Source organism: Phalacrocorax aristotelis, chromosome 5 (assembly GCF_949628215.1).
Source record: "Phalacrocorax aristotelis chromosome 5, bGulAri2.1, whole genome shotgun sequence".
NCBI classification, from domain to species: Eukaryota; Metazoa; Chordata; class Aves; order Suliformes; family Phalacrocoracidae; genus Phalacrocorax; species Phalacrocorax aristotelis.
The window spans coordinates 43,013,678-43,029,687 of record NC_134280.1 but is presented as its reverse complement, the minus strand read 5'-3'; the positions used below and the strand labels follow the sequence as shown (position 1 = coordinate 43,029,687).

Below are 16,010 nucleotides of genomic sequence, written 5' to 3'. Positions count from 1 at the left end.
CAGAAGCTTGCCAAAGAGCTATCAACCCTCCACAGAGAGTTGGTGCTTCACTTCCTTAAAATTGACAACGGGGAACCATCTCCTAAACAAGCCCTGTTTTTCCCATAGAGTTATGCCTCTTATCTGTGCATTGCCCTTTCATTAAGCTGCTCTTCCCTGTTCCTGTGGCACAATTCGGTTCATATCACATTGTTTAATGTTGTTGACATTGTCGTCTCTTATTTTCTTTAATTTTTTTTTCCTTACAGGAACATGTATTATGCATCACTCTTGGTGCCAAGGGTGTCGAGAGGTGTATGCATCTCCTCTGTACCTCTCAGTTTGATTCTGGGAGACTTCATCATACCTGGAGACCTGCAGTTCACCCCCAAGGAGCAAGGCGTATCTCACATAAACTCAGCATGAATGCTTTCATAAATCAATATACCTTGATAAAAACATGCATGGTGCTGGGCTGATTGAAGAAAGCTTTTGTAAAAAGGTTGTTCTGTGCCTTGGCAGGAGCAGGATATCCTGGAAGTTCAGCTGACGTACATACCCAGCTATTGTGCCAATACAGAAGTATAAAAAGACCTTGCCTTACCTGGGCCATAGGGGAGAGGCTGCAGCAAGGACACCCCTGGCAAGGTGTAAGCAGGAGCTGCCAGGTGAGAACCAGTTCCCAGAAAATGGCCCTTATAAGACTGTCTTGTCCCTGAGGAGGACCAGGCCTTTTTAAATTTTTTTTCTGCCAAGGTACCTGATTTTTGTGGCTGGGAATTTGTCAGGTTCTGCCTGCCTGAGTTGATCCTTTCTCTCTCAGTTGGTGCCAGCCAGAAACATGCATGCCTTTCTGTTACTGTGTTCCCTCCTTCTCTGCCATGGTGTAACAGTGTCTGCACAGAGAAATATCCAGAAGCTCCCTGATGAAGAGGAAGAAAGCCTGACTCAGATACAGACCCCACAGACTCTCTCTCGAGGTGAGTGACTGGGATGATTGACTGGCAATCCTGAAGCACCTCTATTTCCCTCTGTCACTGACTAACGTGCATCTCCACACGTAGATCCAGGCAGGGAAATGTCTGAAAGCAGCAGCTGGGAGATTAACCCCTGCGCTGAGAAGCAGAAGCCCAAACCTACCTTTCACACGTGCCACTTCCACTGTGGCTAAGAGCACTGGTGCATTCAGCAGGGGATAAGTCCTCATGCTCTGTGCTTGGCAACAGGAACAGGTGCTTTGTTCCAAAGCTGGGTTGGGTATGGAGCCAAGAGCCAGGCTGTTATACTAATTGCTGATCAGCTGCTGGTTCAGCTTTACAGAGGCAGAGCTTGCAGGCAGCCCCACCAACAGCCCTACCCCTACAAAGGTGTGGTCTGTACACAGGAGACCAGAGCCACACAGCCAAGCTGCAGCCAGCTCAACCCCTCCGCTGTGCACTTCCCTGCCTGCAGGGCATGAGCGGGGTGCTGTAGCCGTTGGAAGGGGTTCCACATTTGGGCCCATCGAGATAGCTTTGCTCCATCAAGTAAGATCCAGGCACCTCACACCAAAACACTCTTGTATCCCTACCCTCCCTAGCCCCCACCTGGTCGAGCAGTCCCTTATTGCAGGAAGCAATATGTAAGCGGCATGCCTGGCTCAGCTCCTTGAGAGGGTAGACAAGTTCTGGGAGGAACTCTGAGCTCCATCTTTCAAGTGGCTAGAAATACCTGTCTGTAATCCTAACCCACCACCTGAGCCTGAGCAAGGCTGGGGTTTCAAACCCCCTCTCCTTCCCTATCAGCTGTTTCTTTGCACCTTTCTGCTTGGAGCTCTCCTCGTATCCACAAATACCTTAAGGGTCTGGACACCCTGAGGAAAGCTGCCTAGTTTGTGCCATCTGACTACACGGGTGGCTTCAACTCCCTGTTCAGCAGAACACCTTCATCCATACTGACAGGAAAATTAACTAAGGGTGCTCTCAACAGGCTGGGGAGATGACATTGAATGGGTGCAGACATACGAAGAAGGTTTAGCACAATCAAAACTCAGGTAATCCTCAATTCTTGCTATGCCAGTTCATAACGTTTAACTGCACAGGACAAAGCTATGCTCTAACACGATGCTCGGACTGCCTTGTATCTTGCAAGATACAAGTTGTATTGTGCTGCACGGTATGGGGGCTGAACAAGATCTGAGTTAGAGCTCACCTTTTGGGTGATGAGCAAACACCTTTGTAATGCCTCCAGTATTGCCTTCTGTGATACGCCCCTCAGTATGTGACTGCATCTACACCCCCCTACTAGCCTGGTTGCTATTGCCCCTCACAATGTAAATCTATCCCTGGAGCAACCCAGTGGCTTACTTATTTGCAAGTGCGGTCTGTAAAAGCTCTTCTATTGCCTTCCCACTCCTTTCCTGCAATGTTGTTTCAGCAAAAAGCCACTGATGATTATACACCACTTGGAAGAGTGTCCTTACAGCCAAGGTGAGCAAAGCAAACACTTGCAAATAACCTGGGGGACCCAAATCTGTCAGAGCTCGTTCCTTACAAAGCATATGAGCACTTTGTGTGAAGCCTTTCCAGCAGATGCAGGGGAAGGTGGAGAGACAGTAAATCCTCTGGGGACCCCTGAGATTTGGGGAAATGAAGCAGTTGTAAAGTTTTTCTAGGCAGTATGTGCTCTGGGTCAGAACTGCCCTGGCAGAGATACATGACTATAAAACAGGCTGGTAGGCACCAAGTTTTCCTCCTTTATCCTCTTCCTCACCCTGACTTCCTGCCAATTCTTCCTGCCAACTCCCAACTCCAGTGCTGGGCCCCAGCAAGCATGGAAATCATCTGCTCGTGCGATTAAAGCTTGAGGAAGTTGTATCCCCTCAGAAAAAAGCCCTGAAAATAGACTGTGTCAAGCCAGCAAGGTTCGCCATTGCACTGCCTCCGTTGCATTGTTTTATACTATGGCTTTGCAGTTACCAGTATCCTGCAAGCAGGGAGTCAGACACCAAGAAAATTATCTTTATAGCCTCATATTCACTAACTCACAGCAACTGCAACACGCCTTTAGCAGCGTATTTTCATCTGCAGACAAGAACCTTAGAAGTGCAATAGTTTACAGCACTGGAAAGCTCACATCATCTTCTGGACTGCAAGAAGATCTGCTACCATCTGTTTTACACTTTCTTACAAGGCCTCCTGCTCAAGAGCATCTCAGACCACTATCACTTGATCACCTCCTTGGTTATCAGGAACAAAGTGAGGTTTGTCAGGGAAGTCTGGCCCTACCATTTCTTATGAAATTTCTGTAAGTATTTGCTACCCCAAATGCATGCAGCATTAATTGTGCAGATGACTCCTACGCTCTGTAGTGTGGGGCCACAGATGGTCAAATATAGTCAAGCTGTGTGCATTCACGACCTCCTCCTGCCATTGGGAAGGAAATAGATCTGTACACCAGCATTTTGGTTTCTCAAGAACTAAGTCTCTTTTGCATTTTACTTTACTAGAACTATGTCCTCCAAGTTTTGTGTGACACGCGCACATCAGAAAGTGGTGCCGGGCATTTCCTGTTCAATTTAGGATCAATATAAGATGATGCAAAACCATGAAAAGCAGTGATCTAGATTCCACCACCACCCCCCCAAATAATGCGTTTCTCATTCTTTTAGCTTTAAGGAAAGCATTTGCTTCTAGCCCAGAGATCCAGCAGATGGCTCAGGAGGACTTTATCATGCTCAATCTGGTGGTAAGTCTGAATTTTAAAACCTTAATCAAAATGTTTACTGGGGAATGGAATAAGCCATATGAAAAGCAGAAACTGATTCACCTCATACAGCTTTGGCGCAGTACTTGAAATTATCTTTTTTCTCCCACTTCTCTGGGGATATACAACAGGGTTTGCAAAACACCAGCACAGTTCCTCCTTGGAGAGGAAGCAAGGAGACACTTCCATATGCACATACACATACTTACTGGCGTTGAGATACCATTTTGTATTCTCCAACAGCAGATCATATTCTGATACAAGGAAAATAATAAAAGATACCCATTTATCACTTAGAAAGAGTCACCTGCCTGGTCTTTCTGTCCTCACCCTGAAGCACCTAGCATGGGACAACTTGGACAAAACAGGGAAATTCCGCATTTGATCACACCAGAATAGTTAGTTGTTGGTAGACAAGGCAAGCTCAGCTGATTCAGTCCAGTTCTAGCACTCGGGCAGTTAGCCATCACTAAGAGGCTATTTAACTCCAACAGCATTCCAGCAGCGATGACAACATGGCACCTGATGGCCATTACGTCCCTCGGATCCTCTTTGTGGGTGAGTCTCTGGGGTCAGGGGAATAATCAGGGCGGCATTTTTTCTATATGGTCCCCATTGAATTCACGTTGCTTCGAGTAATAACTCTTGTTCTTTTGACCACTGAAGCCATAGGAATAACCCAGACTTTCAAAAGGAAGAGCTTAAGATGAAAAACCCAAATTGTTTAGCAATCAGAGCTTAAGCTGGGCATCCAAATACGCTACCATCTTTTTAAAAACAGGACCATGACAGCCATATTCCACTAGTGGAAGCGAACAGCATGTCACTGCTATTAACTGTTAACATATATCCCCTAAGAGTTTGGTCCTGCCTATGAGACACTGTGCCACAACACCTGAACACAGCCTCTTACTCCAGGCTGCCCTCAGATGAATGACAAGCACTCACTCCAAGGGGAGAGCAAAGGCCCACTACCAGCCATCACCACCACCTAGACAAAAGGCAAACTTACCATCAAACTGCTGGGATGAGGGACAATACTCCTGACCCACCAGACAAGGCTTGTACGAAACAGATATACTTGTGATGGGTTTCAGAAGTAGACTTCCTTCATTAACTTCCAGCTGCACCTTTCTGGCCATGAAAAGGCCAATCAACGCTGTTTTAAAAGGCTTTTATCCTCACAAAATTATTAACTACCGCCCCACTTCAAAGCCCTAGTTGCTAATATCTTATACTTTTTTTCCCCTCAAGATCCTTCTATGACAGTTCGAGCTGACCTAACTGGCAAATATGGGAACAGGATGTACACTTATGAACCAGAAGATATTTCGACCTGTGAGTGACATGGGCACCTTTCTGAACCCTTTCTAACGATCTCAAGTTTACACAAAACAAATGTGGTTAAAGGGAGAGGGTATAAGTGAATCTTGAGAAATGCTGCGTCTATTTCTGCATTAAAATCTGCTCTAGCCCTTTATAAACATGAATGAAGTAAGTTTAGTGTAAGCGCCTTCTGGGACAAAACACTGGTGAATATTTCTGAAGTACTGGGCCGTAAAGTATGGGGAGAGTCGTCCACAGTGTCTGTACCCTGCTGGTGGAGTTTCCAAACACTGTGTAGGTTTGGCCTCAAAATCCCACCTGCTTCGGTTCAAGGTATTAACAGACTCAAGCATACTGCTGCTCTACTTCCTAACCTGAATCGCAGATGTTTCAGTACTTCTTGCCCTAGGAGTAACCAAAGTTTAAAAATACATATTCTAGGAGGACTGGCATGAATTCCTAAGCGTTTGTCTCTGCACTCCCCTCTCCTGGCTGCCCGCTTTAATAACAGAGAACTCTGTTTTCCTGAGGTTTCAATCCCCAGGCCATAGCGAGTTGGATGAGCCAGATTCAAAAGCTGTGGGTAACAAAACAAACCCTTTCCTACAGACAAGCAGGCTAACAACAATCCTGTGATTTGGGTTCAGAGTCCTCTCTTCTAGTTTTACCACTTCAGCAGCATAGACTTTTGTCTGACGCTCAAAGCTTTGAACCTCACGGGACGCCTGCAGAATGCAGAAGAGAGCATCTGTGCTGCCCACAAACTCCATCACATGAAACTGTGTACTCTAATGGCACTCTGTCCCCTGAGCGCTGACTAAAACACACAGCGTTGTATACAGACCATTCTTCTCCCAAGTCAGTGGTTTAATATTTTCTAGAAGTTAATTGCTAATTGCACTGAAAACCTGCTGCTGAGACAAAATAACCAGGCAAAACTACTCATTAAAATGGAAAAAGACTTTTTAAAAAAAAACTGTTTAGAAGCCTAGCTATCCAGAGTGGCTACAATTTCTGACTTTAAGCTGTGAGTCTTCCCTGTCATCATTAGTATCTTCGGTGCTTTCTCCGCAGTGCTTGAAAACATGAGGCAAGCGAAGCTGCTTCTGCACACAGAGCTCTGAGCAAGGGGCAAGACAACAGCCCCGCAGCACCGAGACACACCGCACAGCACCCATGTGCCGTCCTTGCGCCTGCCCTCGCTGATCTCTTGCTGAGAAGCCACAGTCAGGAGAACTCAGTGCACCCCATGCTGCAATAGATACCTGGAATGAAGCACTGCCCACTGACTTTTAAGTAGCAGTTGATCTTAACAACTTTATGATTATCATTAATTCAGAAGAATTTTCTTTTGTAGCATTTACAAACTCTTCTTTACCCCAGTTAGCATTGTTCTGGAAAGGATATTTTGATTATAAATACATTTTCGAAGTTTGTCTTGTGTGCGCCGAGCTACCCTGTATGTGTTGAGTCATTTTTCTACAGCACAGTTGCTTTTTTTCTTCCACCTTTAAGCCATAAGTCTTTTAGTTTGAAAGCCTTTTAGTATAGTGAGAAGCAAAAGCATGCAACTACAATCTGTAGTGAGATAGGGTTTGTATTTTTATAGCTTTGTGAATTGCCACGCTCACTAACGTGAATTTCAGAAAATTGTTTTCTTATTCTTTGTTAAAACTTTTGCTGTATAATTCAAACACTGAAAATAAAAGGATCAGCCTGTTTCCTTTTCCAGGTTTCTTTCCCTTGTTCTCCACATTATTTTACTTGCATGGTCATACAAAGAAAATTGATGCTCTGCAGAACTGAGTAAGCCCCTCTTACAACGAGCTGGATGTTAACCAAGACCATCAAGCCACCAGCTGTGCACCGGGAGGGGTGCTGCCCGCACATTGGGGCAGAAGGCACCTCAGAGCCCAGCGAGCACTGCCTGCCCAGGGCTCAGATACTACCGCAGAGTAAACACGTGCGGGACATTCAGTGTGGTTGATCTGTGCAACCAGTTAGTTTTCTCAACTGCAGTAAAACTTGTCAGCCATGAAGCAAGTACAATAGTCTAAGGCCAGTTTTTTTCCTTTTGTCTAAATACATTTTCCCCCAGGGATTAGCAAGGACATTTTAGCAAAAACCAGTGTTTAAGCCCCACTGATCACCATTCAAAATCTGGTTGGGTTCCAGTTAAAGGTTATGGGAAAGCTTTGTAATGCAGGAATTTATAGATTTGTTACCCACAAAGCTGAAATTCTCTTAGCAAGAAATGCACAAACTAGTAAGATGGATGCTCTCGCAAGGCACCAGACCGCCTAGATCAACCAGGAGCAGCAACGGTAGTACTTGCAAACTCCATCCAATAAACACAGCTAATGGGCCTCTGCTGCCCATGTGTAATCACGATCCATGGAAAGAGCTGTATCATTACCACATCCTTTGCATTTCTCTGCACATGGAACTGCGCTGACCAAGGGTCAGTCACAAAACAGAGGAATAACAGTTCAGTTGTTAGCTTTCCAGCTGCTGACTGGAACCTCACACCCCTTGGTCCCTCTGAGCTCGCCTGAAGCTCAGCTTAGTATTGTTTTCTCCAGTATGGAGGCCTTGGATACAGCAAGGGCTGAAGACGAGCTCATCAATTGCCTGTAGGCAAGTTCAGCAGAAGTATTGGCAAAACCCCAAACTGCCGCTAACCACACTGGTGGAGAGGGCCACTCTTGGCACCCCCCCTTTAGCTTCAGGGAAACAGCCAAAGCAGCCAGCGAGTCCCAGAACCACAGAGCTTCTCCTGAGCACAGCCTGCAGTCTCGGTGCCATCGCCCACCTGTCCCAGTGACAGCCCCCCATGCCATCGCCCTTCCTTCTGGGGGTTTGTACCTGCAACACCTGTCAGAACATGACGGCTCTCTTCAGTGGCCACTGAGTGAGAATTAAAGTGAGCAAGAAGTACTTAGCTTTTTAAACAGGCCACTTCCTCCTGCTCCATAATCACTTCAGCGAACTGGAATGGCTTGTGAGGAAAAGAAAGAAAAACCGCAATTTTCTCATAAGAAGATTCTCAGAGCTGCACACGTGCTTTTACAAGGACTGCACCAGGAGCAGGTACAGACGATAACAGTCCTTGGCAATCCCTGTTTCATACTCTATGCTGAGCCACAGTCCTCTCGATTATTTGTGTTAGTTCCCTTGAAAATAGACCAGATTAACATGTTTGTGCACAAACAGGGAGTTGAAATAGCAGGCAGTTAGTACTAGACCATGCTTTCTGAAAAAGAAGAAAAACACAAGATTAAAAAAACCCCACACTTTAACACTTGCATCAAAATCCCAGTCCTCCAAGTGAACCCAGGTCTTTGCACAGTGCCACCCCAGCTGGGTTGGGGAAACAGCTCACACAGAGATAGGAACGGGGTCTTAGGAACAGATTCGGAAATTAAAGCTTAGTGAAGGTTGTGCCCCATCCAATGATAGAAACCAACTCATGCCATTCCCAACCAATGCATCAGTGAGACATACACATATCAATCAAATAGTCATATAGAAATGGCTTTTTATTTTGTGAAGAACACTTGAAAAATAAAGATGAAAGCTTCTCCAGGCTTTGGAATATAGCCATCATAAACTGTGGAATCACAAAGACTCCATTTTAAAAAGGTGTTCCCCTCTGCCCACCCCATTTTTAATGAACCCTCTCGTTGTGGAACGACACACAGTAATTTCAAGAAAAAAAATATGCATTTTGAGCCAACATTAGAAATAATCCAAGATTAGTTAAGTGCAGGCGCTGCTACATTACACTTTAACAAAGGCACATACCAAAAACCCCACCTTAATACTTGTGATCCATATTTAAATTGCCCCAAACTTTGTGTTTTCAAGAAGAGACTAGAGTTAAAGGTAGGTGGGAAGGTTGAGCTCAGCACAGCTGTCATCCAGCAAGGAACCAGAGGAATTATAGAGACAACGAAGTCAGTGCAATGCAATGGAACAATCCGCAAACACAAACCTTTCTTGCTTACCTTAGTAATCAGCATGTGCAACCATGTCTGGCTCTCAAGAACACTTGTTGATATGGAAGAAGGAGATGCAAAGTAAGATTGGGAAAGCAATTGGCTGCCCTCACCTCAGTCAGAAAACCTATCCAAGAAACTAGGATTTCAAGATTCAAGTAAAGCCTCCCTACAACAGAAACAGTGAGGAAATTAAAACGTCCCCTTCTGGAATGAATTGGCCTAAGCAAGCACAGGAGCACCTGCTGAATTTTAAAGATATGCAAAGAAATAAATATTAATCATAGGCTTCAGGGTCCTTTTGACTTTCTTTCCTGCTAGCAGAGAGTGTCAGTTTTTGTCTTGAAACCATCTGAAATAACAGAATATTATTAACCTGTAAATGGTAAATGAGCTACTTTCTCACATTAGCCAAAATTTTAGTAGTCTGATGTACTGACATCTTCTTCTACAATATCTTCTACACGTGCACAAAACAGGTGAAATGTTTACAGTAGCCCTAAAAGTGACTGGTATTTTGTCCTCTCACTACCACAGTTTTAATTAAGGATACTTCAGGCTACGTTCAAAAGTTAGTTTTGAACAACCGCTTTGCTCATTTCAGAACAGGTTTCCAAACCTTTGTGCAGTTCCACAAGGCTCTACAGTGTGATAGCAGTCTTCACTTGGTACAGCAGCCCATTTGCACAGGTTCCCAGCCCTAAGAGACAAACACGTTACATGCCACCAGCACGTGACTGCTGCACAGAAATGCTTGCATGTTGTCTTCCACCGTTCCATTGTCACCTTATCATTCCAAAACTGTTTAGAATTTGACTATAACCCATTAGGTCCATTAAGAGTTTGGGTTAATTTGTCAGTACTAGCTGCACTTAAAGAATATTCTGAACCTGATGGAAAATTAAGTTACGAATACTCGCGTACAGTGAGGGAAACACAGTTTCAGTATTGTAAGCATTAGAAAAGTTTCAATGAAGATGCTGCAATGTCAACTTCTGGTAAACCCCAATTCCCAGCCTCAGGGGCAAGAAAAATATCATATCTCATCAGCTAGTTACGCACATTCTCAATCTTGCCGTCCAATCTCACAAGCATTCGGTAAACATTTTACTTAATACTTAAGAACCTTTGATACCAAGTTCAGCTGGTAATCAGCCACGTACATCCCCTTCTGTTACAGAGGCTGTAAGTCAGCTTTGTGACACCAAGAGAAACTTTTTCTTTTTCTCAAATGCAACAAAGAACATTAGAACAATGGAAAAGATAAGAAACAAGGGAAAGTCCTCTGAATAAGAGTAATGAAAATAAATACAAGCCTTTTTCCTGAGTACAATAAAAGCCACTTAAGACCAAACATCAGATCCGCCTATTTTTTCCATCAATTTTGTTTGTTCATGAAGCTTATGGACAACAGAAAAGCCCTAGCAGCTTTAAAATATAAGGTTACTGCACTGTTGTTCCGTATTACAAAAGGTCTTCGGGTTTTAGAGCTTGACAGATTCTGAACTTGCTCTTTTTTGAGCCAATTTAGTACACTTTGTCCAGAGATTTCCACATTTCTTTCACTCCTGAAAGCTGACTCGAGCTACTACAGACTTCGGTTGATACAGGAAGAGACAAAAGCAAATTCTGATATTGCTAGTAACTTCAGTGATCAGAGATGGAAGAAAAATTCTAAAAAGAGATGATTATGATTGCATTAAAAACCCAGCAAACTCTGTAGTGATGATGCAAGACATCAGCATCTGACCCCACCCCCCTACCCCCCAAAAAAAAGGCATTTAAGGTGATTACCAAACAGTCACCAAAAGATTATACAATATATTAATCAGTTTTCTCATGGATAAAGTGCATTTACCTAGCCTGAGAATAAGTACCGCATTGATAAAGGGATGCTAAAGCAGTTCCCCAGGAGAGATTAGAGGAAAATCAGAGTTATCCTGAATCCTATATCCACTTTGTCTTGGTGATTCTTGAATACACTTCAGGAAAGACCCTCTTGCTAGTCCAGCTGAGGTACTCCATTCCAATTTAGTCCATCGGTAGCATGGTCTGGTCAGCAAATCATCTCCCGCTGCTATCTGAAAACACCCACGTTGATAGAAAGAGCCACTTCTGGTTTACGGTGCTTGACATTCAGCTTCTCCTCAGAGAAAACATGGTCCTGTAAGCGTTCAGCTTGCCGACTATTACCAAAAAAAAAAAAAATTAAGATGCCTAGTGTTAGTGTTGAGCCTGAGCACCAACAGCAGCACGAGCCTGGACTGTAACCCGATTTCTGCTTAGCTGTAAGAATGACATTGCAAGCTCACACATATAACCTGTGCAGGGCCAGCGCAGCCAAGGAGTTTATTTTTCACCTCCAGAAGCAGTGACAAATGTTGCAGTGTGTTGCAAGAGAAAAAGCCGAGGCTTGGTGTAAGAACATGGTGCTTAAAGCTCATTACCTGAGCACCTCCTTCTGGACAACTGGAACTGTGCACTCTAAGAGCACCCAGCTCACAGTGTCCCAAAGTCTCATCCAGGTTATCAAGCTAGTCCAAAAAGCTGCAAAGAACAGTTTACATATTTTAAAGAAAAATACATGTAAATACTCAATACCTTTTCTTTTTCCCTAATGCAAGCTGCCTTTGTTTCTCTCTTCCAACATCATCTCTCACCGTGCTGAAGTCTTTAGTGTCATCAAGGAGAAGATTCTGTTGTGAAAGAGGATTTGGTAGATGAAATTTATAAGCTCAAACTATTTCCCATGTGCTGCTCGGTTTACACAATTAAGTTTCAGAGCATTTCCTCTAACTAGTTTTAGAGCAGTTAACTTCAGGTTAACTAAGTGGCAAAGGTTCAAAAAGGCAAAGAAATTTTTTTTAGACTCCCCTGTTTAGTTTTTGTATTTAACAGTGGATTTGCCTGACTGAGATTTCTCTCCATAGCCTAAGGCATCCGGACAGGACAACAGACTTTCCATTCACTACTTTAAAACCATACAGAGAGTATGTTCTTTCAGAGGTCTCTTAAATAAGCCTTACTAGCAGAGCTCAATATGCTGCTGTGTAATTCTTTTTTAAATAATGAAATAGATCTATAACAATTCTTTGGAAAAAGGTAGTAGGTTTAAATATGATTTTTAAAGGGCACTGCTCTTGGATTGTACTCTGAGTTGGAAAAAAAACAGTCAGTGAGGGCAAGAACAAAATGCATTTTCTCTGGAGAGTGTTGAGGTGTAGAATAGAAGCTTAAGGGTTGCCCTGCACAAGAGCCTCTAAGGTATTGTCCTCTAGTGCCAGTCCCAAGATAGATGGGGAAAAGCATGAAACTGCCATAAGGTTGATAAAGAACAGGAAAAAAAGAAGAAAAGGCACCAGCAGCAACAAATTTCCTATCCACACAATGTACCATCCAGATTCACATACCAGTACCTTCACAGAGATGCAGCAAGATGCAGGAAAACCAGGAAGCATTTAAGATACTGCAAAGGTGACAGTGCCTGAACCTCATCCTCATGCAACAATCAATACCAAGTTAATTTACCTTCACCCCAATGATATCTCCATCTTTCAGGTGGTAAGGCGCTGACTGTAAACTCTCCTGTTTTTTCTTCCGTTTCCTCTTTGAAATTTGCTGAGTCTGGATAAAAAAGCAGAAGATTTGTGCATGGCAGACTTCAGAAACCTGCTTGAATACATATGGCTCAAGAACTGCAGCACAAACCAACGCATACTTCTCTCAGACAACCGTTATATTCTGCCATTCCAGATCTTACCCAGCTAGAGATTGGCAGCCACTCAAATTTTTCGGGGAAGTATTTGGCTATCTCAATTTTATCTACAGGGAGACAGTAGTGAGAAGCCACTCGTTGCCTCAGTGCCAAGGTTGTGCATTCTTTGGAGATATCCCACACCAAATCTGTGGGGTCATAGTAGTCCCTCTCCCCTGGTATGCCCATCTGGACTCGAAGCAGCAGTTCGTGGGTGCTGTCATCAGGAAGAGAAAATAGACCATCCTTGTGAATCATGCTTTCAGAATCCAGAATCCCTAGTTTTCCCTTCCACCCTCCCTTATTTTCATTTGTGGAAAACAAAAAAGAAGCTCCAAAGAATTCTCACATACTGACATCTGTAATCCTGGCATTGAAGTTAAAAGCTGCTCAATTAGGTCTCAGCAAAAATGCATTGCTACAAGAAATAAGCGTCTTGAGGTCTTACCCCAAATGCTCTTCTTTTTGCAAAGGTTCAATGCAGATTTCCACTCTGGCACCCAGCTTATAGTCACTGAAAACAAAACAAAGATCATAGACATTTCCAGTCATATATTCAAAGTTCCTGAGTAGAAAAATCACAGTTCTAGTCAAGTAGACCTGTACTTATCTGGAAAATCAAAACAAGAGGCTATTGGAACAAAACCGAAAGACTCAGAAAAATACAAAAATTGCTTTTAGAAACACCTAAAATAAAGCTTAGCAGAATAAGCGTGATCTACTTATGCTCACACCTCCCCTTCCACAGCTCTCGAGTTAAAAACATGCTCAGCAAAACACTGAAGTAACCGGAAATGAGCTTTCTGGTGGCATTTGACTGAGCTGATTTATTTCTCTACCAATCCATCCCACAACCCAGTCAACAGTCAGTCTGCTGCAATGCTACTTGCACATTCAATAAGAAACCTACTTGAGTTGCTGCTTGTTGTTTCGTAAAAGCTTGCCTGGACGCTTACTGTCCACTGTCCATGCTCTGAGAAACGAGGGCAGTGGGACAATCTGCTCCTGGCAGCATGGTAAGGTCATAGCCTGAAAAAAAGAAACATTGCTTCAATAATTTTAGCAGCCAGTCTCCTTGGAAAAAAAAAAGAAAACCAAGTGTTTTCATTAATTCTCAATGCAATACTGAAAGAATCAGAAACAGGGCAAGGTGTTTAGATTTATTCTACACCAGCTGGTGCTTGTGACTTACAGGCAGCGACTATGATCGACATATTCGCTTTTCAACCTCAAAGCAAGTTGGACTTCACTCCCTCCCAATGTTTCTCAATTTAACTTACATTTAAAAAGTACTGCATTTCTTTTTTTAACCAAAAATTGTGTAACTTGGAGGGAATGAGGCTGACAGAATCATTGCCCCAGTCTCTAACCAAGGGCAGAGCAAGCTCCTTTAATCCTTTTTCAAGGACACAAGACTCTTTCCATGCTAAGACAATTACTGTTCACAAGATGCAAATGGTCAGTTTTTCATAGCAGTACTTTGCCAGAGACTGAAACTGAAGTTGGACCCAAAAGATTAAGCGTTGGTATGAACCAGAATCACATGAGGTGATTCTCCCCCATGCAGGTGAACCAGAACAACCAACTGGCTAATCAAGAAAGAGCCTTACGATAGGACTGGTTTATATCTTTTTGTGGTTTTGGCTTTGTTTGATTTTTCTGGGGAGGTGGGTGGGGTTTTTTTGGTGGTTTTTTGCCTTTTTTTGTTTTGTTGGTTTTGGTTTTTTTTTTTTTTAAGTGTATTAAAATCATACTTGTATGGTTAAAAAAGAAGTTTAAAAGGCACCTTAGTTTCCGGCCAACGAAACTAAGCTATACTTTCCTGAATGTCAAACGTGACCTTCTGTGCATCAAAAGCAATTCTTTTGTACGTTGAATCTAACAAAATAAAAAAACCCAACACAAAACTAATACAGGAAAAATGTGGAAATGGAAAGTGGCTTTTTAGGAAGTGCTTGCATGTGTGTGCTTCTCATGAAGAATTTTTACATCGTGAAATAAAGATAGGGCTGCAAGCCAAAGTTCCAGATGAAGTGCAACAAGGCTTTTGCAGGTCAGGACACATGACAGGTAGAATGGCAACTGCAGGGGACATACTAAGGAAGTCTCTGAGCTACATGCTCCAACTGCCTCTTGGTACTTACCACTGAACATGGCATATAAGCAAATGCCATATCAGAACATACTGGAGACAAGGGAAAAGGAAATAAAAAATAGGTATTAATAGAGCTCAATTAATCACAGTCTTGCTGTACATTTCTAATACAGGACAACATCTAACCTGCATCTTCAGATCTTCCAAAGAAGCTTCTCCTGCTATTTCTATACTGCCAGCATAACAAAGATCCATGTCTGTGTGGAAGTATTCTGGTGAATCTTTAGATGGGAGGGGAGAAGGGGGAAGAAGAGAAAAACAACAGAAGAGTCAACATGACTTTGTTTATCGTCCTAAGAGGTAACAGGCACCTGACGGGGGGATTTCACTGAGAGAAGGGGCCTGTCCTCAAGTTTTTTGGAAGGCAGTTAAGGAAACATCCTAACACACAATTGATAAAATTCATTCTGTCAGTTGCCAAACAAGAAGAGTTCAAACTGATCCTATATGGCAAGAAAAAAGGACAAAAATGCAAATAAACCTTCTAAAAGGAGAGGGGGCCTGCCCTGCAAAGTTGCAAAGGAAGAAGGTTATTTTTCCTGTAGCAAGGAAAAAATCGTTTCGTTTCCCCGTTTTCCAATTCACACTTGTCCCTATTCCATTGTCTTCTTCCTTCTCAACCCTCACTTGATTTTCCTACCCTAGCTGATTTTTTTATTTGGATTTGACCTTTAGAAGAACAAACGCAGGTTAAAAAACTGTATGTGATGTCTTTTATTCTAGGAAAATATATTCATCGCTCCTTTTACAGCTTCACAAAAAGCAACGTAGCCTGAAGTGAATTAAATGTGATATTGGGAGTCTTGTATTTGAAGCCAATCAACTGTATGCTCATTCAGTAGATGCCTTACTCCATGATTTACTAATACTGCCACTGCCTTCTGGTATGGAGAAGCCATGTTATTTACTGATAAGTAAAGAGCCCCTAATTCGAAGTTTAGTGGAGGTCTTACCCTTGATGAAATATAGCTAAAGAACACCAGGGCAGTACCATCCAGCATTTGTGGCCTTAAAAAAAATTGCATCTGTCTCCTACGTGGCTCCTTTCACCATA

The 16,010-nt window shown here is 43.1% G+C and overlaps 2 protein-coding genes across 8 annotated transcripts in view; one reads left to right on the top strand and one right to left on the bottom strand.

The window, feature by feature from the left end:
- The first annotated feature begins 592 nt into the window (after nucleotides 1–592).
- LOC142057684 (anterior gradient protein 3-like) lies at nucleotides 593–6,786 on the top strand. Its single transcript, XM_075094163.1, has 8 exons — nucleotides 593–647; nucleotides 736–959; nucleotides 1,948–2,011; nucleotides 2,395–2,447; nucleotides 3,629–3,705; nucleotides 4,218–4,281; nucleotides 4,978–5,061; nucleotides 6,124–6,786. The coding sequence occupies exons 2-8, from the start codon at nucleotides 821–823 to the stop codon at nucleotides 6,171–6,173; spliced, it is 531 nt and encodes a 176-aa protein (XP_074950264.1). The 5' UTR covers nucleotides 593–647; nucleotides 736–820; the 3' UTR covers nucleotides 6,174–6,786.
- Nucleotides 6,787–8,570: 1,784 nt separating this feature from the next.
- USP40 (ubiquitin specific peptidase 40) overlaps nucleotides 8,571–16,010 on the bottom strand; it is a 45,977-nt gene continuing 38,537 nt past the window's right edge. For 4 of the 7 annotated variants that reach the window (XM_075094145.1, XM_075094148.1, XM_075094147.1 and 1 more), the window contains exons 26-32: nucleotides 15,083–15,177; nucleotides 13,712–13,830; nucleotides 13,250–13,315; nucleotides 12,808–13,018; nucleotides 12,576–12,671; nucleotides 11,649–11,743; nucleotides 8,571–11,233 (exon numbers count right to left, since the gene is read on the bottom strand). In XM_075094145.1, coding sequence (XP_074950246.1) covers nucleotides 11,125–11,233; nucleotides 11,649–11,743; nucleotides 12,576–12,671; nucleotides 12,808–13,018; nucleotides 13,250–13,315; nucleotides 13,712–13,830; nucleotides 15,083–15,177 — 791 coding nt within the window. In that variant the 3' untranslated portion in view covers nucleotides 8,571–11,124. Of the gene's footprint in view, nucleotides 11,234–11,648; nucleotides 11,744–12,575; nucleotides 12,672–12,807; nucleotides 13,019–13,249; nucleotides 13,316–13,711; nucleotides 13,831–14,945; nucleotides 14,987–15,082; nucleotides 15,178–16,010 lie in introns of all 7 variants that reach the window. The other 3 variants (XR_012660712.1, XR_012660713.1, XR_012660714.1) reach the window with 2 other exon arrangements.